We start from the raw sequence: 20,029 nt of genomic DNA on the forward strand, positions 1-20,029 counted from the left end.
CATGTGTGTGATCTTTAGGTATGTCACCATATCAGAAATGTAGTAGTGGATACCAGTACCAGTGAAATTTCAGTTCTCTATACCAATTTCATACCACGGTCAAAAACAAAAACAAAGCAATAAATCTATTTAACTTACAAATTACTTTAATCTGCTCTCCTTATTTTTCCAATCAGTACTCCACACACGACTACTGTGGTCTGTCTCTCTCTTTCTCACATACACACACACAGGTACCGGTGCCCCGCCTCTCTCTCTCTCTCTCTCTCTCTCTCTCTCTCTCTCTCTCTCTCTCTCTCTCTCTGTTTCCCTCTCTCTCTCTGTTTGGGTCTCTGTTTACTTTCTTCAGCAGTAACTTTTATAAAGTCACCCAGAAAACACAACTTGCGTTTGAGATATTTTCACCCGTGATTCTGTTTTAACAACAGCAGGAGAGGCGTGTGTGGACGAGCCTCGTTAATGAGCAATCAAATCAATCAAAAACAATGTGGTACCGAATGACATGGGCACCAGCTGATGTGTTCACTGTTGCTTTATCTAGTTCGTGCTGCGCTTTATCTGCGCTTTATCTGCGCTTTATCTGCGCTTTGTGCTTCTCTGCAGAGCAGTGCAACAGTCTTTGGACTCTACAGGAGGTGCTCCATCAAGTCTGGAAGAATTCATTCCCCGGTACCTGCAGTACTCACAGTACTGTAGAAAAACGGGTACAGTCACATTTTCAGAACTTTGCCATTGATTGGTACTGAAGTATTGGTTCTCATGTCATCCCTATACTAGAAGGAAAATTGCAGTAAATATTTCAATATTTAGGGAGAGAGTGAGCAATTAAATAAGAATCCTGTTCAGTTTGTATCATTTTAATCCTTCTAGGCAGCCATCAAGTATCACCCGTCTATCTAAGAGAGCCTGCCATCCCTCCTCATCTCTTCCTAATCATGCCCCCGGCTACTCACTCTCCACTTAATGCCCACCTATACAGACAAGTGTCATCTAGCCAGCCTTTAATTAGCCCACCCTTCACAATGTGGTTCACATGGTCCCTAAATTAATTCTGACACAACTTTTTCTTGTCGTCATGTCAACCTAATCAGACTCATGTCCTGACTTCAAGTGACAAAATAAAAACAGATCAACACAAATAATGCTTAGAAAGACTAATAATTCCCCTCAAATATATAGTATATATACATAATTGGGCACTTAAGTTGCCTGTTCATCCTTTTCAAAGCCCTTTGACTTCTCTGTGGTCATTTTAAAATGTATTAATGTGCGAAGTGTAGTGTCTTAAGATTCCTATCTGACTCACCTTTAGAGGAGCAAATTAGAAAATGAGCCTGACAGGTGCTTGTTTTCATTCCAGGTGATATCACTCATCAGGCAGGATCCGCTGAGCGAGCAGACGATGTTTGGTGTCTAATTTAGTTCTCTGTAGGCAGAAAGGAAGGGCTTTTTAATGAATGGTGATGGCACAGAGACGATTAGAATGCATGGAATTAACTTCATATGGCTTGAGTGTAATCAGTCTTGTTTACTTTTTTTTTTTTTGTCTTTGATTAAAGTGCAAGCCTCTCAATATGGGCTTTGTTTCCCATATTAGGTGTTTCACACCATTAGTCCAACTACCAGTGTTGGTAAAGTGGGAGGAGCCATTCCAACTAATGATGCAGATGTACCCACCTGTTGCTTACTTTGAAGCCACCTTTAGTACAGTTTGATATTGGAAGCATCCTGTTTTGCTTGTGCCATAATAGTTGAAAAGAAAGTAATTATATAAATGCTGCTTTGTAGCTCTCATATAGCTTTCGGGTTCAGTGTAAATATCAAGTTAAAACTGTTGATTTTGATTATGGCAATTATGAGTCAGAGCAAGGAGATGAGACACGCAACCAAAGGCCTCTGCCCCTGCTGCCACATTAACATTCTGATTCAGAGTGCTTTAGACTGCTGCAGTGTTATAAGATTGTTGCTCTGCCTGTCTGCATCAAACTCATTTCACTTATATCAAACCGATACTGATATATTTATTTGCCACATAGCTTGCCTCATTAATTTTGTTACAAGTCAAACATTTGCAGTGGGCCCTATGGGTTCATTACGACAAACAGTATGAAATTGTGGGGCAGAATAAACAGCATGCTGACAATTTTGTCACTATTAGAGCTATAACAGAATGTACAGCTAAAATTGTGAAATTAAATCTGTATATAATTTACAGTCTGGGGAGCATTAATTTCTTAGTTAAATTCATTGCAGTATGCACTTTAAATCTTTATATTTCTTGTGTAAAAGTAGAGGTGATATAAGAAAGGTCACCAAAAACATTATAAATCACCCTGTGGGGATTGTGGGTGAATAGATAAATACAAAGTAGTATTTACTAGTAGTAGTATTTTGGGGGGTTGGTTTAAATCAGAGCTATGTGATCAAAGTGTAGTATACAAATCTCACCAACATTCAAAGCTAGTTTTCGATAGTTTACTTTTTAGTTGGTGTTGTAGGCAAATTTTGCTTATGAAAAAAAAAAAAAAAGAACCCTATTGCTATGTGTTTACATCATCACATGATGTATTTGGTAACAGTTGTGCTTTTGTGTATTTGTGTGTTTCACCAGGTCTGGCTGCTGCCGGTGCTGGAGGCAGTGAAGGTTTCCCCACTCATAGAGAAGGTCAGCGACCACAAAGACTTCAAGAAGCTGCTCAGGACGAGAACCAACGTTCTGGTGCTTTACACCAAGACAGGTTAGAGAACGCACCCCTCATAATGGATATTTTTTTAATCAGGTTGTAGATTTTACCAGAATGTACACATGGGGAGGATGTTGTTGCTGTCAGAGATGTATCTTGGTCTCAGATGTAGCAGCATAAGTGTCTGGTTAAGTATCCATTGTTCACAGCAGTCCTGCCAGACAATCATAGTAACGGCTTATGGATAATGCTTGTATTATCTCAGTCAGCTTGTCACTGTAGAGATCATTGTGGAGCACTGAAATATCACAGATATTTCATAGACACACAATGTGCAAAGAAAAATATAGCTTTTAACTAAACATTTGATGGTATTTTATTCTTCGATCAGAATTGTATACTACTATTAATTACATAATTAGTGCATAATTACATAAATCATTTCATTGTAGTCAGAGAAGGTTAGTGTTAAAGTTAGTCTGTTATCAACCAAGGTATTTAAGAAATATATTTAATAAATGTGTGACAATAAAACGTCTAAATCTGGAACCTTTTGATTGTTGCATCACACATTGTATTGCTCAAAAATCCTAACTTAGAGAACTGAAACTATATCAAGTTACAGTTGTAAGATTTCCTTAATTTGTGAGTACAGGCACGATTATCCCAACAGTTCTGACAGTGCACATAAACACTATGGGCACCTTGTGTGAGAAATCTTAATAGCCATGCGTTTGTGCAGTAATGTCTTATTGGTATGTCAAAATTTTTGCTTTAATTATTGACTATTCTGTAATTGTGCACGATTAAAGCACCAAATTAATTAATATTCCTTTGGTCATCCTCTGTAATAAGCAAGCGCCATCGTACAGTGGCACTTCAGCCAAATCCGATATAATTTAGTAATAAGCATTTAACGCAGTATCTTAAGATATATTTAGAATGAATGTTTTGTGCAGCTTTAGCCTTCATCCTGCTTCAAATGGATGATCACGGTGGTCTATCTCAGTAATGAACTTGGAAATACTTATCTTATAGAATTAGTATAGTATTAGTAGAATTAGTATAAATAAATTAAATATAAAATAAAACACTGTATGCAGTCGAAGAGAGTTATAAGCAGTGCTTTCTTCCAACCATTAGGGAAGCCCTAATGCACCCCAGAAGAGTTTAATTCTGTTTTCATTAGCATATTTCTGTGAAGGGGAGGAAGGCACTCTACAGGCTTGTAAAATGAGCTGCTTGATATTAGTAATTTTTCTATTCAAAAGACCCCCCTACTCCTCAATAAGCATCAGAGAACTCTCAGAGCCCCATAGCCATAGATTTATTTGTTTCATAATTCATGGCCCATATGAGCCTGCGTAAGGGTTGGATAAGGCTCCCTTGTCTTGAGCAGTGATTGATCACTGGCAGCAGTGTCACACAGACTCTGTAAAGACACCAAAGGTTCCCCTCCTCATGCAGGTTTAATGTCCTTTTCACCGACCAATTACTGTGCCACATCACATCCCTGTTGAGTGAAGACAGTCTTTCCCTGTTCCTTACTCATCCTCACCAGCCCCTGGCCCCCTTGCAGTCAGCCACATCCCTGTTTAGAGCCCATCAAACTTCAACAATGAGCGTATTAGACAATCTACCAGCCAATATCTGCTAGCCTCCCGCTCCATACATGGTAATAAACTGACACTGAATTGCCAGATGTTTTTGTTACCAACCTGGTGCAAGGCGGGACCCTGGGGAGTCAAGGCAGTGCCCCTTAATCTAAATATAGCCTTGGCCTGGAGCGTTGAGAGGAATCGTTCTCCTTATGCAGTGAATAAAACACATTCGGTTTCTGGGGGAGTATAACAATGATATATTGTGTTACACAAGGACTAGAATATTACAGTTCGTTTACTTTACTCACAGGAATCTACTTTGGTTGCCATATCTGATGAAAATCAGTAATATTACAGTGTGTATTGTTGTAGCTGGTACAGTTTATTACACACTAGTTCCTCCTCTCTCCTAACACGGAAAGCAAACCTCACAGTTCAGCCATATTTCCTCTCTGACACTGTAGATTGTGCTAGTCTCCAGTGGTCACGAACTCTCCATGTCGTCCTTGAATGGGCTCACACTTGATGTTCATCATGGCTTAGACTATGGTAGTAAACAGCATGCAGCAGGTACAAACTGTAGTTCACCAAAACATACCTGCTGTGCTTCCCCCATTTTGCTGAAAAGTTGGTCTGCTTCAGCAGAGTCTTTGTGTCACCATATAATCCTCCCATCCCCTGCTTAGTCACACTATTGTAAGATGTTGAAAGCTGATGTAACCTAAACCCGCTCCCTGAACCCATCCAATGAAAGGTATTAGAAAACTCTCTTCCATCACCCCTTCATCCCAAACTCAGTGATCTCTTTCTTCAGCACTTGGTACTTTAGTAAGACACCGAGCTCCACTGTAACTCAATTCCTCTTTGCTGTGTTTAACATGACAGTGTCCTCTGTGTCTCTAGGCTCTGGGTTATCCTGAGCTATTGAACAGTGTTGGTAACAAGGCTGACCATGGTTCATTCTCTGTGTCTGTAGCTACATCAGGGGACTCCCACCTGAAACTGCTATCAGATGTGGCCCAGACAGTAAAGGGCCAAGGGACTATTGCCTGGGTCAACTGTGGGTAAGTAATTGGAAGATTTTTAAAAAACACATTGTAGGACTTCTTCTCCCTCGATCACATCCATTGACTCCCTGTCTCTTCCGACATTACGGTCTCTTTTGTCCAAGGAATTTTCTGACAGCAGTTATAAAGGCAGAGCAATTTCGTCCTCTCAAGAATGTCCCTGCTGCCATCCATCTGCACAATTTATGGCTTTTCCACCGGTGTATAAAGGGCCTTGTTCCACCGGTTCTATTCTACAGGCACAATTCGACAGGAGACCACTCACTTATTGGAGCTATTGAAGCTTTTGGTCTAATGTGTTACATCTCTTTATACTATTTTAGTTCTCCATTTTCTGGGTTTTCATTGTTTCCATTTTATCCTAAAATAGTAAATAAATAATAATGAGGGGAATTACTTAATCCTGTGTTGTAAGTGATGAGCGATATCAGTCATGTATGTAGTATTGAAATAATTTGTCAGTCAGTCTGTCTGTAGATTTCAGGGCTGGTGTACCGTTTGAAGATTTTTGATGCAGTGCCAATACAGTACCATTTTCTTCCCGATACCTTGCTTTAAGAAGTATAAACATGCTTTCTTTATTTAAAAGTAGAAACACACACTTGAAGCAGTGTAACGCAGCCTAAATAAACACATTTTAAGACTATGGATTTGACCAAACTTGTTGCCAACTTTAGGTACTTGACACATGAGCGGAAACCATTTATTTGACAGACAGCTATTGATAATCTATCAATCATTTAAGTCCCAGCCACACTTTCTCAACCATATGTTCTATTTAATATACTACAATATGGATGAAAGGAGCAATTTGAAACTGTCGAATACTGTTGAATAGATAATGAAAATACGAATTAATAGCAGCCCTGTTTGACCCAGTTATCGACACTTGGTGCTATAGACACCATTTGGTCAGTACCAAAATTGTATTGAGGTTTTATTTTTTCCTGTTTCATATTTATATCTCATTGTAAATTGAATATTTGGGGGACGTTTGCCTGGACAAAATAAGCTATTAGAAGATATCATCTATGGCTCTCAGAAATTCTGCTGCATATTTTCCCTGTTTTTTTAACATTTTATTGACAAAGAAAATAACAACAAACATACATTCAGTCAAATTTAAAACAATAATCATTAGTCGCAGCCCATAGTCATACTATACTATACAAATACTCGTTTATTATTATTTTCATACTGTGTACTCTCTTTCCCCTTAAAGGCAGAACTGTACATATGTCATCTGTCTCTCTGGAGTACATCCATCACCAGCCGACACTGTGGAATTGTTTACATTAAGCAAATGCTATCTACTCCCAAGACACCAGCAAGAATAGTTTTCTCTAAGCACAGCTAGCTTCGCTCCCCAGTGATCTGACTTTGGCTTGTTGTTCTTTCTGCCCTTCCTGGTGTTCAGTTCCACTTACTTTATTTAATTTTTTTTGTACCTGTCAACCCATCAACTGCATGAGCCGTCTTCTTCACCAGAGAGGAAAGAAAGTATCATAAAACAGGAAACCGTGAGGAAGGCAGTAACTCCCCTTTGACACCTAGTGCTCATTGCAGCATTCACAATCTCTCTCAAGCTTATCCGGGATCGAAGACCAGGCGGACGGAAAGGAAGAGAAACTAAGCTCAAAAATGTCTCAAGGGATTGCCAGAACTGTTGCTGTCCACGTTTCTCTTCAAAGACTCTCCATGATACATGTCCTTTTTTGCCGTTTACTTTTTGACTCCGTTACCTTTTTTGTCTGGGAGAGTAGGGTATCATCTCCGTCTTCCTTCTCCAACAACTCCAGAATGCTAGAGAGCGCGCTAATGCTAAGCAGAGATTTATAGTGTGCCAGATTCCTGCCAGGGGAGCTAGAGCGAGCCGGGTTCATCACTGCAGGACACATGGATCCGGTGCCAGGCTCTGTAGTGAAGCATTGTGCTATTTGGCATATTTCTCCACCATCTCAAATGGGCTGGTTCCAAATCGAAGCCCCAGCTGCGAGCTCATGGTGGACAGAGGGGGAGAGAGAGTAGAGCGCATATCGCAGCGTGAGAACGGTCAGCCCTGCCAAGGAAGAGGGCCACCAAGGCCAGAATGACACACTTTGAACAGATGACAGGGACCTGAGTGTTGGCCAACAGGGATCTGCCAGAGGGATGGATGATCTCATACAGGAAGGGAGTACAGGACTGTGCTGCCCTGCTCCCATTCTTCTGGAAAATTAGAACAGACCTATAACATGTTAAGAATGAAACATGGTCTTGTCTGGATCAATGGGAATAGCAGAGCACAAACAAGCACAGCACGGATTAGGATTTGTGTTTTGGAAGAGTAATAATTAAATGGCATGCAGCGCTTCATCCTCTTTGTGTGATGAATCCATTATTAATCCTTTACGAAAAGGACTCTGTTGACTTTGGCCTAATGTGAAGTTTTGGCTCCAACTTTTTAAAAATGTTGACGATTCCTCAGTTTTTAAAGGTGCACCTTGCTCAACCACGTTGTTGGGTTAATTATTTTTAGTTTGGTTCATCACCTGAATAATCAAGGTTCGAGTAATAATCTGACATTTAAATGGGGTCTCCAAAATAAGCAATGTTAGGGGCTGAGACAAATTAGTAATAGTCTAACGGGTATGCTTTCCGTGTGAAAGAGAGAGAGGGAGACTTCACCGCTCATTACCTGGTCCAACACTTTCTCACACATACACACACACACACACACACACACACACACACACACACACACACACACACACACACACACACACACACATAGCAGTCCACTACTTGCAACAATTGTATCAAGTAGATTGCAACAACCTGAAACTCCCCTGTGATGTTGCAACAAAGTTTCAACTCAGACCAATTACTGTAAGAGAGATCGCAAATCTGCCCTTTTTGGTATCATATGAAAGTAGGTGTTATTATTCCTGGTGCACAGTACCCTATCCTGTGTAACACACCACTAGTGCGAGTTATTAATCAGGAAAGCAAGTTGTTCAATACAGAAAGAAATGATACTCATTACATTGAAAAGTCCATTATTTGTGATTAAACTAATGGTTGTTGGTAATTGGGATGTTTGTTTTTACTGCAGTCATGGGAGCCCCATATACCCTGCAAATAATATGTCACAAAAGTGGGGAACGTAATAAATAATAATAATAATCCTAACAGATAACAAGATTTGTTTGTTCATTAAGTGAATCAAACAGCATGTAAACTTAAGTGCTGACAAACATATGATGCTGTATGAACCCAAGGCATACAACGCTACACTATAGGTGATGAACCTCTTGGAGCCAAAGGAGTCAGAAGTTGTACTTTTTATTTGAGAGAAAAATGCAGAAGATGTTTTTCATCAGAACAAACATGGTTAATATGGGCCAGTTTAGTGAGTGCAGACTGTTCTTCCTCTTTTGTGATGAATAACGTGCTCTGCCATCATTTCCCTGTCTTCTCTGAACATTGTGTCTTCATCTTAACAACACATGATTGGACAAACGTTTTTCTTGGCATCTACTGTAGTGTTGCAGTTGATCTCCTCACCACATCTGTTTATCAGCACCTTATAACTTCTCATCAGCCGTCAGCCGATCCACTCATACCTTCGTACTTCACAGCCATAGACTTCCTGCTCACTGCAGCGTGGGAGCTTTGGTGCTGACGCATCGACTGATGTTACCTTAGAGATGAATTCGCAGCAGTTGTGCTCATCCGGTGGACGGGCCTCTGATGAAATGCCATTCATGGCCTTTGTTCTTTCTGTACTGAACATTAGGTAGTGAGTCATTCTAACTTCATTGGGCATCCATTTGTTCTGTGATTGAAGAGTACTGCTGTTTCATTGGTTGTCTCACAAAAACTGGGTTCAGAAACATAATGGCTTGCTGTTTTTTTCCCCCCTGAGTCAGTTTTACTGAATATTTTTGACCAAATGAGTAAGAGTCTGAAAGCCCACATCCATTGTTGTACTGGTCCATACTCCGGTGTGTGGCCTATTCACATTCTTTCAAAAAGTACCAATTAACAATTCCTGGTGGCATTTCATGCCAGCACTTCACAGCTCTGTTCAGTGTTACTGTCAATTACTAAAACATTTGTATTGTAAAAGTATGTGTGTGAACATTTTGACTGTATTTTTTATGTCTTGTATGAAAAGTTAGTTTGAGTCGTTTAAGAGAGTAAGATGAGTATTTATTTATTGTAATTGCACAAGTACAGTACAGTTAAGTTGGCAGCAGTCTGTGAGTAGATGCATATAAAAGTAAAATCGGACGTTGGGGGGGACTAAAACAAGTTAAAAATAATTTAACTTTTTTAGGTATTTGACAAAACCATCAACAGTCTAAGGTAAAGTAATTGTGCAGTACTTCAGCTGTCAAAATACCACAAAATATGCTCTGATTGGTAAAGATTTTTTAAAATGGCTCAGGATCAAATATCCATTTGGGTAATGTCAAAACTGTCAAAATTCCCCCTTTGCACACCTTCAAAAAGCCATGAAATTAGCAGCAACATGACAGCATGTACTGTATGTCAATGAGCAACCAAACTAGAGTTAGGAATAGTTAATAAGAAGTTAGTTTTTTGTGCATTTCATTGACATTTTAATGGTCCAACACACCTCTAAAGCTGCTTCTCCTGTCAATAGTCCAAACCTTCCTTCCACATTAGATCCACACTGACCCTTTACGACACTGTACACTGTCCATAGGAAACTGTAAAAGCTGTGATGCAGGTTATATTTTTTGAATTAATAGCTGTTCAGTTATCAAAAATATTTAGATTGCTTTACTAATTTTGATGTGTCGGGTAAGTGTGCACTTTAGGGAAATTGTAGAAAAACTAAAAATAGAATTTTAAACAGTACCTTATCACACTGTGTTGGTAGATACTAGACCAATAACAGAAGGGACATGGTTATTGATCGGCCCTGCAATATATGATGGATCTTGGATTAATAATAGAAAAACGGAAATAGTGGAAAAATCTACACATTTTCCCAGAATTCAAGGTGATGTCTTCAAAGTGCTTGTCTTTTAATTTACAATAGGGATGCACCGATTAATAGGCTGAACATTGTTATTGGCCGATACTCACCTGATATTCACCTTGTTGACTAACATTGGCCTATAGGCAAATGACATGACATTCACTGATGGCAGTGGCCGATGTTTATCTTTTGTGTTGCATCAGTTTTGCACTTTTCAACTTTTCAACTATTGGAGAAATAATCTCCTCTGTTTTCCAGCACCGGCACAAATTGCACACAAATACCAATATGCTCCATGCACCACCATGGACAGCGAGCGGCTGTTCAGCTCTGCATCTTGGATGTGAAGAGAAATAAACTGAGCTACAAAGGCAGAGATGCTTATCTTTGTAGCCTCCCTGGCACAAAAAGGCAAATAAATAACAAAAAACCTCTGCATCAGTGATTGGCCACATTTTTATTGTAAACATCTGTATTGGCCCAGATTGTCAAAATCGGTGCATCCCTAATTTACAGTTATATAAAACAAAGAAAAGCTGCAATTCCTCATATTTGAGAAGCTGGAAACAGAAAAATGATCTCATATGTCATGATAAATTATTAACAAGAGAAGTGAGATGTGAATACTAATATTTGGCAAGTGCCCATGATGTTCATGTGGCATGTACAGTATGAGAGACCTTAAAACTCTGTGCAAAGGCAGAGAGATTCCCTCTGCAGCCAGCCAGTGCATTGTTGCCTCAAGGTCATCTCTCTTCAGCATTGGTTTCACTCAAATTACTTAACACAGTTATGCAAGGTCGTAATACATAAACTAAACTAAAACTCTTTTTGAAAATAATTTCTTGAAATAAAGTCTCCTTGAATGAGGGTCCCTTGTCTACTCTTTACTGGTTTGGGGTTTGCCTTTGCCACTTGTGTCAGTGTTTCAAGGAGTTAGAGGCAGCAGACTGGTTTTGAATCGGATGACTGCGCGTCATCTCCAGATACGTGTCGAGGTCACATCTGCTCCTGGTGTGCCCTCGACTGGTGCCATCTGCCTTAATGAGTCAGCAGAATATGGCATTAAGCACACAGGAATTACCTGAAATACTGTCTGTCAACACACTGGCACACAGATTTACTTTTCCTCTTCATATAATTCAAAACCACACTGAACATATATTTGGCTCGCTGTGGGTCCTGGAGCCATAATTGAATTCCACCTCTTTGAATTTGTTAGCATCAGACCCTCTCTCTTGCAGAGATCTCTCTCCATCTCTCTCTCTCTAAATTAATGCATATTTTCCTTGCTCTTTATTACAGAAGAGGAAGAACGCTTCATGCCGCTGATTATGTCTCACTGTAGCAAGTGTGAAGTATGTGTAGGTGGCTAGATGCATATTTATTTTCTATGTGCTTTTTTTCAATTACAGAAATAAGCCTCCACACAACAGAGAATTTCTGTATGGTGATGCGCTGTATTGTATAGCTTGTAATAAGCCCTCCATTCCCATTGCAGATGTATACATTTGTGTATGCATACTGGAACAACTAATAACTGGAGCAGGGAGCCTTGTTTTTATAACGCCTTACATGTAATTAAATTGATGTGATGAAATGTTAATGCAGTTATGTCTTCATGAGTTATCGTCTCTCCTCCGTTCTCATTTCAGTTCAGAGAAGCCTTATTGGAAAGACATTTTGACCAAGAAACATGTTGGCACAGCATATTCTAGAAACAATGAATAGGAACACTAGGAATATAAGAATAATTATGTTAATTATTATATAAAATAGAAAGAAAAATAATGCCTTTTATGGGAAGATTCTGAGACCAATGATAAGCTATGAAATCACCCACTCTGTCATTACTCCCTACTCACTATCTAGGGAGTTCTATGCAGAGGACTATATATGGAGCTCATCTGCAAAATAAAAACCGTTAGTCGTGCAGTTGCTGTTGAGCAATTAAAATGTGCCAGATCAATGTCGTCTGGTGGATTCACAGTATAAGGATGGACCATTCATAGCAAATACAGACGACATGCTTTTATTTGATAAATACATGATATCATACTGATCGTATTTTCACAAATTAATGAATACAAAGTACTTTGTGGCTGTTTGTGTTGCTAGTACTCCTACTTGTTCTGCCAGCACTGATAGTTTAAATAAGCTCTTTTGTTGTTTGGGGCAAAATTCCGTAGTTTTCTACGATGATCCGTCCCAATAGCCCATTGGTGATTACTAAGTGTGGGGTTAGTTAAATTTTGCCTGTGCATACGGTTTAAAATTTGGATGTAATGCAGGGATATTTGATGTCTTTGAAATGATCGATAACATTTAAGTTTTTGTTTTTGTAGATATGTTTTATTAAGTCGGTAAAATAATATAATAATGATAATATATGATCATTTTTTATAATTGTTTTCCAATTTAATCATGGTGTCATTCTGTGATATTGAGATGATCTCATTATATGTTTCCACCTCGTTTTAATGAGAAGTGTATTTTCTGAAACGCATTGCATTGTTCTACTAATGCAAAGTGATCATATGAATCAAAGTTTATTTCAGATTACTAATTGACCTTATTTTCATCCATCTGTCTCTCTCTTTCTCTCTGTGTCTCAGAGATTCAGAGGGCCGTAAGCTCTGTAAGAAAGTGAAGGTGGACCCGAGCTCCAAACGTGGAGGAGCAGAGCTGTTGCACTACAAGTGAGTGACCAGAAACTCTTTTCCACACCTCAGTGCTTTCTGGAAAATAATACCGTGTTCGCAGCTTAAGAAGCATGTTGTTCACCGTTTACTCCTGGTTGTTGTTGTGAGCACTCTGCCTGGTATGTCTTGCAGAGATGGGACGTTCCACACGGAGTACAACAGGCCTGCTACCTTCAAGGTGGGTTCTGCATTCTTTACACAAGGTTTCCGCTCAATTGCAGAAGATTTGTCCTCTTTCATAGTATACAGCCTAGTGTGTCTGTGTTCATTTAATTAATTCATTTAGTTAGGTAGAGCAACTTCACTCCACCTGTTTTGTTAAGATTGTTAATAAAACATTCAGGGAAAAATATAAATAGGAAAAATTATTTTCTGTAAATTCTCATCTCAAGGTCTCTATTGATGGTCGGCATTGGTGTGCTCCAAGCATAATTTTATCTTCTACATGAATGAGCCAGATACAGTGCTGTGGTTGCTTGATGTTTAATTCTGTCCTTTTTCCAACCAGTCAGTTGAAGAGAAATCAAATTCTAAATGAAGTAACTCAGTTTTCCATAGAAAATACCTATGTAGGTCACATTTAGCGGGGTATGAATTTAAAGCAGCTAGAATCAGAATTTTTATTATACCGATGTGTCAAATGACGATCTGAAATGTGACAATGTGAAAGGTGGACGCTTGTAATGATGAAACTATAGAAAGTATCAGCTGAATTTGGAGCTCCCCTCGGCTTCACAGAGCTTTACAGCGAGTTTCAGCTCACTGTTCTGCTGTCCAACAACCTAAATGTTTTAGTTTACCCTCTGTCCTAAAGCCATTAGCAGGCTCTAAATCTCTAAAGACCCCTGTACACTACCTGCTCAGCACCGAACAGACACAATTAGCAACTAGCTGGTGAACATAGTGGAGCATTCAGTGACTAAAGAGGCAGCTATTTCCCTCAGGAGTTGGTAGAGGACTAAAATTGAGCTAAAAGAGAGTGGATATTAGACTTACATGTGTCAGTTGGCCATAAGCACGACTTCAAATGAATGATGTTGCTCCATAACTGCAGGATGTGTAAATAAGTAACCGTTTGTTCACTTAGAAGTTGACATGTCAGTGGTGTGTTTACAGCTGCCCCCAATTGGCAAAAAAAACAGCTGCAGGTTTAATATGATAGTACACAATATTTATTTATCCAGCAGCTGGTTGCATCTGTAAGTATTTTTATGATCTCACAAATGTCTGTTGTCTGCTTGAAACAATGTTTGCCAACGTTTAAATCCAATATTTCTATGGACTGTGCTGTTCACTGTCCTGGCGTAACATAGGCTAGGGCAGCAGTAGACTTAACAACACACTACATCCAATGAAGAAGAGGAGGATGATGATACAGAGTGCCACTTTTTCCTCTGGCACACCATCTTTGACCGAGCACAAATAATGCAGACACCAGTAATCAGAGAGCATATAAACAACAGCCGTGTTTCATTGGCCACCTTACTGTAATTAGCTACAACTTACTAAATTTCCACTCTTTCACTGCAAGACACAAAATCACAGGTCTTGCAGTTTGAAAATCAAATTGTGATTTAGATGTAAACTCCTTCATTAAGACTAGAATATGTAGAACTGACCTGATTTCTTCTTTTGGATTAATCTCAGTCAATGCCCGTATTTCTTTCCTTGACAGATGGAAAGGCCTATAACAGTAAAAAACCAAAAGTCCCAGTTTAAACCCTTACCAAGTAATCTTGATAATCGCATCATAATCATTAAATATTCCGCCCGTGTCCGTACTGTCGTTGTTATAGCTCTGCTGAATGAAATATTTCCTGCTGTTGCCTCCGCAGACATATGGTTCATTATATTTACAGGAACTTTACCAAGCCCATTACCAGACAATTAAAGGTATTGAAATAGCTTTGACACCTCTTGAATGCCACGGACATGTTGGTCTATATCAGCTTCCACCTGGCACAGCCCAAAGCGTTGCCTGCACTAAATTTAGGTGTGTCTTGACGTAAATCATCACCAGTCACTCTGTTGTTACTGTTTACAGGATCATTTTGTGCCAGTGACAAGTTGTTGTCTTTGTTCTCACTGATTCATCATTCTGACTTTTCTATCTTTTTTTCATGCATTCAGTCCATGGTAGCATTCTTGAAAGACCCATCAGGACCCCCACTGTGGGAGGAGAACCCTGAGGCAAAAGATGTTGTCCACATAGAGACAGAAAAAGTAAGTAGTGATCTAAACAAGCTTTCGCTGCACTGTTCATTGAAGACATCCAGAACATTAATGTTGACATACAGTTACCGTCATTACAAGACAGCGAGGAGGCAGTTAATGTGATGCAGTGTCCCCCTCTCCTCTCCTCTCCTCTCCTCTCCTCTCCTCTCCTGTCCTATTGAGGGTTAAATCAGCTTTTGAAGTTGACACAGTAGTGTCTCTGCCTCTGCAACACAACGCCCCACACATAAAAGCAACATATCGGGGCTTTATCATCAAAGAGCTGCGCAGCGTAGTTCACAGAGTCTACTAACGCAGCCTAAGAAAACATTTCCAGACAGCCCTCTTCCAGCCAGGTCAGATGGCACTCTTATCAAAAAACCTGCAGTACATTCACCCACGGCCTGACACCCCAAGACACTACAGCATTTTGAAAGGCCTTTGATTTAATGATCAGCAGCCCTGTCGGTTTTCGCCAGCTTGTCCACTCATGCCTGGAGGCTTGTTGAAGGTGTCAACAAAAGATTGTGCTGAATAGGTTTTTTTTAAAGAAGTAGCTGAGCTCATGAAGGCGAGACACTGGTATCTGGGCTGATCTACCTGCTGTCCATAGAAGAAAGTCCTTTTTATTCTTTCTTTGCTGATGTGATGACTCTGTGTAATATACACAGTCTAATAAATTGCTGAAGAAGCAAAGATGATGGTGTGCTTAGTTATTTTAAAGCTCTGTATGCTAAACAGAGAGATATTTCGGGAAATCTACCCTGGAGCAAGCTGTCTGAGGAATCTAGATGTTGTATAATGTGATCATTGACTTTAAGCTTTAGTCAACATTAGCGATGTTTTTCTTGGACAAATTACGCATTTACACTTTGAACTATTTTATGTGCTGAACATATCTTTTTTCTGTTTATAAATAATAATGCTTCTTATTCAGCTCCTTGATCCCTCCCTCTCATTCTTTTTAAGGACTTCAGGAAGCTGCTGAAGAAGGAGGAGAGGCCGGTCCTCCTGATGTTCTATGCTCCCTGTGAGTCTTTTCATTATCACAGTGTTCAGTAGCTCACAGTAACTGGGACAAGTGGTGCTCTCCTCACTAGGTAGTTTGAACATATTGTGATCAGAAGACAGTGTGCCAGGGAAAGTGACAGCAGCTATTATTGCCCAGACAATATGAAAAACCTACCATATAAAATGCCTCATTTATAAAGAGAAAATACAGTAGGTGGACTTAATCAATAAACTGGGGCATACTCTGCAATACTACACTGTCATAATCAATACATTCATCATATTTGGCAAACACAGGACTCTTTCTCGTCTTTGAATATATTCATAGTTTGTATAATAAGAATGAGTATATTCATTACTGATTAATTTCTCAATTATTTTTTCTATTAATATTTAGTCAAGGTGACATTCTCAAATTGCAAATATTCAATTCATTTATTTATAAAACCGAAAAAGCAGCAAATCCTGACTGCTGAGGAAGTGGAATCAGTTTGGCATTAATAAATGCCTTTTAAACAATTAATTTGCTAAATTGTTGACAGTTAAATTCTGTGCATTGGATTAATGATTAACCCGCCATTCACTTCAACATCAGTGTAATAGTGCTAAGTCAGTGAATTGTTTTGTCTCCTATGGCTGCTCAGTAGTAAATACTCAACATGGGTTTTTCCATATGTTGTGCTCAGTTATTACGGTCTGTGGTTTTCAGCACATCATATCTTTCACTGCAGATAGCACACTGCAAGCTGCTATTGACAAAAAAAAAAAAACAAAGCAATTCCCCTGGCAGATGATGGGAAATCTTTTGACAGTTGTATTGATGCTGTCAGAGTGATGGTTCCCATTGAGTTCTCTGTAATAACTTCTTGTTCCGTGTTGTGTTTTGGTTGCAGGGTGCGGCGTTTGTAAGAGAATGCAGCCCGTCTTTCAGCAAGCGGCCACAGAGACCAAGGGGAAATATGTAAGTCTGCTAAATCCCCCCCCCCCCTTTGCGCACTTGGTCCACTGTCTTATTGCATTAACTGTCTCTGATCTGCAGCCGTCCTTCTCCGATGTTTGCAGATTAGATGAGATGTGTCAGCAGTGAATGTCTGGATGGTTAGCTTGGCAATCTGCAAGAGCACAGTCTGTCAGTCTGGCCTAAATGAAAGCTTTCCTTGGTTGTTTTTCTTGCAAAACTTCTTCACAAGTTCACAGCTCAGCAACTCCTGCACCGTAGGTTTTGATTCAGCAGGATAATAGGCAATTCAGAAGTTCCTGATCTCCTCTCTCCTGGACTTGATTCATACGTCATCTGTACGTCATTTATATTGTACAGGTATATGATCAGTAAATATATTAAATGTGTTTCTTACTTGGTTTTTAGCTGGCACCTGCACCCATAATTAAGGGCCAATGTTTTTCCAGCCGAAGTTAACAACCTCTGTATAGATTAAATGTCAGTTTAGCCTGCCCAGTCTTTGTGTTTACGTCCTAACTTTTCCCCTCCCTCCTGTTTTCATCCCATTTTTTTCTCCTCCTGGGTCTCTAAGGTCCCCTAAAGACCCATGTTGTCAGTTTGCAAACAGGCAGTATTACAATAGTAAGCAAACTTGGGGGGGAACAATACTCTGCTCAGCTGTTGAAATGTTTTCTAAATGCATTGGAGAGATGCATGCACAAAAGCTACCAGAGGCCCATGTGATCATCTAGGGAAACAAATGTTTTGTGTTCATAAAAGCTTCTCCTCAAGCACCAGAAGAAGAATTTTAGTGAGAATGTCCTTCAACCGCCTGAGGAGACAGTGAAGTAGAGAGTAACATGTCATGTTTCCCTCACGCAAAGCAGGAAAGGAATGAAAAGATAATTAACTGCATGTTTGTTTCATTAGCAAGCTTATGAGTAGTGAAAATGTAAGCCTCAGTGAGTGAGAGGTTTGAATACTGAATTGGTGATCAGCCAAGTTGTACAACACATTTCTCGCCTCTGTGTCATGGACACAGGAAGGATGTCTGGAGTTGTCAAGCTGTAATATAAATATATCATTTGATTGTATCACTTCTGTATGATACTACATAACAGGGATATCGCTGAGGTACACTGCCAACTTTTAAAAAGGTAGAGAAGGCATAGAGACCTTGACATGACCTTTTTTTTTGCCATGGACAGTGTGTTGTACAGTACTTCCTCAGAGGGAACCTGGGAAGTTGGACATGTTTGATATCAAAGATAGATTTATGTCAGTGTAGGAAGAATATTTTCACTCATTCACAATTTATTTAGCTGCAAGCAGTGGTGTAGGCATTGGATTTTCACTGTTTAAAAGTTGCTGGATGTAACTACCTCAGCATTACTCTTACACATGGTATGATTTTAGGACTGGGAGAACACATCCTGTTGAAAATTCTCTCATAGCATAGGACGGGACAATGAAGCTCATGCAGAGGTGTTTTTTCCGTTTGCAGAAAATTACTTTTCGACATGTACAAGACTGTTAATGTTACTTTCTATTTATAGTCCAACATTTTGTCCCAAGTTTTTCAGCTATTAATTTTAGAGATGTCCAAAGTTCCACTTCCACTCAAATCAAGACAAGACACCTCTAAAACTAATGGCTGGATTCTTGTGATGCTAAACTTAAAGGTAATGCTAACATACCATGTTCACAGCAAACATGCTTAACATGCTAGACTATCTGTATAAACTCTAAATGCTAAATATTCACATTTTAATACGCTAAGTGCACATATTGGCAAGCTAATGTTAGCATGTTGTTGATTTGCCAACTATTAGCATTTTAACATACTTAGGCGGCAGTATCTCAGTGTGTAGGGACTTGGCTTGGGAACCGAAGGGTCGCCGGTTCAAGTCCCACTGACCACAAAATATGGAGTGTGGACTGGTAGCTGGAGAGGTGCCAGTTTCACCTCCTGTGCACTGCCGGGGTGCCCCTTGAGCAAGGCATCCTAACCCTCATGGGGCGCTGTTAACGTTGCAGCCCCATCACTCCACCATCTCTCTCCTTGTTTGCATGTCCACAAGTGCATGAAGTGTGTGTGTGTGTGTGTGTGTGTGTGTGTGTGTGTGTGTGTGTGTGTGTGTGTGTGTGTGTATAAAAAAGAGTGAAAAGAACAATTTCCCCCAGGGGGATTAATAAAGTATATCTTCTTCTTACATTATATGTTACATAACAAGCTAAAATTCAAAATGTAGCATATAATGTTTTAAATTTTATTGTGTTGTCATGCTAATGTGATAATGTTAAAAAGCTCATGTTTATCAGCATGTTAACATGTTGTAGTTGGCATGCAAGTTAACATACTAATGTTAACACATTATCATGTTAACATTAGAAGTGCATTGAGCTTAATGCTAACATTATTATTCTAACACTCAAAGTGCACAGTAGGCAGGTTATATGAAAAAGATTTTTTGCTGAGTCTGACAAAGTCTCACAAGTTAGCAGAATTTAAAATGGCAACATTGTCTCTTTTTCATGCATCCAATGATGTGATTTTTTTTTGGTACAAAATGAGCAGGACAGCGTCACAGCATCACTAGTTTGGCTATAGACTTGTAGTCCTGATGCAAAACAAAGGGTCCAAATCCCTAAAAAATAACAGGTTTGCTACACCTAATGAACGGTGGTTCAGTCAGGTCTTAGCCTATTATTTATTAAATTTGTCATGTTCTGTCTGTTTTTGAAATTAAAATGTCAATAAAAAGTTGATGACAAAAAAGGAGTGTTTGATTACAGACCCTTGTCAACATTCATTAT

The 20,029-nt window shown here is 39.4% G+C and overlaps 1 protein-coding gene across 1 annotated transcript in view; it reads left to right on the forward strand.

The window, feature by feature from the left end:
- Positions 1-20,029, forward strand: part of pdia5 (protein disulfide isomerase family A, member 5) — a 55,945-nt gene that overhangs the window by 8,681 nt on the left and 27,235 nt on the right. The window contains exons 2-8 of the mRNA XM_051404318.1: positions 2,612-2,738; positions 5,262-5,349; positions 12,961-13,044; positions 13,180-13,225; positions 15,178-15,270; positions 16,231-16,291; positions 17,166-17,233. Of these exons, the coding sequence (XP_051260278.1) occupies positions 2,612-2,738; positions 5,262-5,349; positions 12,961-13,044; positions 13,180-13,225; positions 15,178-15,270; positions 16,231-16,291; positions 17,166-17,233 (567 nt within the window). The remainder of the gene's footprint in view (positions 1-2,611; positions 2,739-5,261; positions 5,350-12,960; positions 13,045-13,179; positions 13,226-15,177; positions 15,271-16,230; positions 16,292-17,165; positions 17,234-20,029) is intronic.

The sequence above is a fragment of the Dicentrarchus labrax genome, unplaced genomic scaffold (genome assembly GCF_905237075.1).
Source record: "Dicentrarchus labrax unplaced genomic scaffold, dlabrax2021, whole genome shotgun sequence".
Classification (NCBI taxonomy): Eukaryota; Metazoa; Chordata; class Actinopteri; family Moronidae; genus Dicentrarchus; species Dicentrarchus labrax.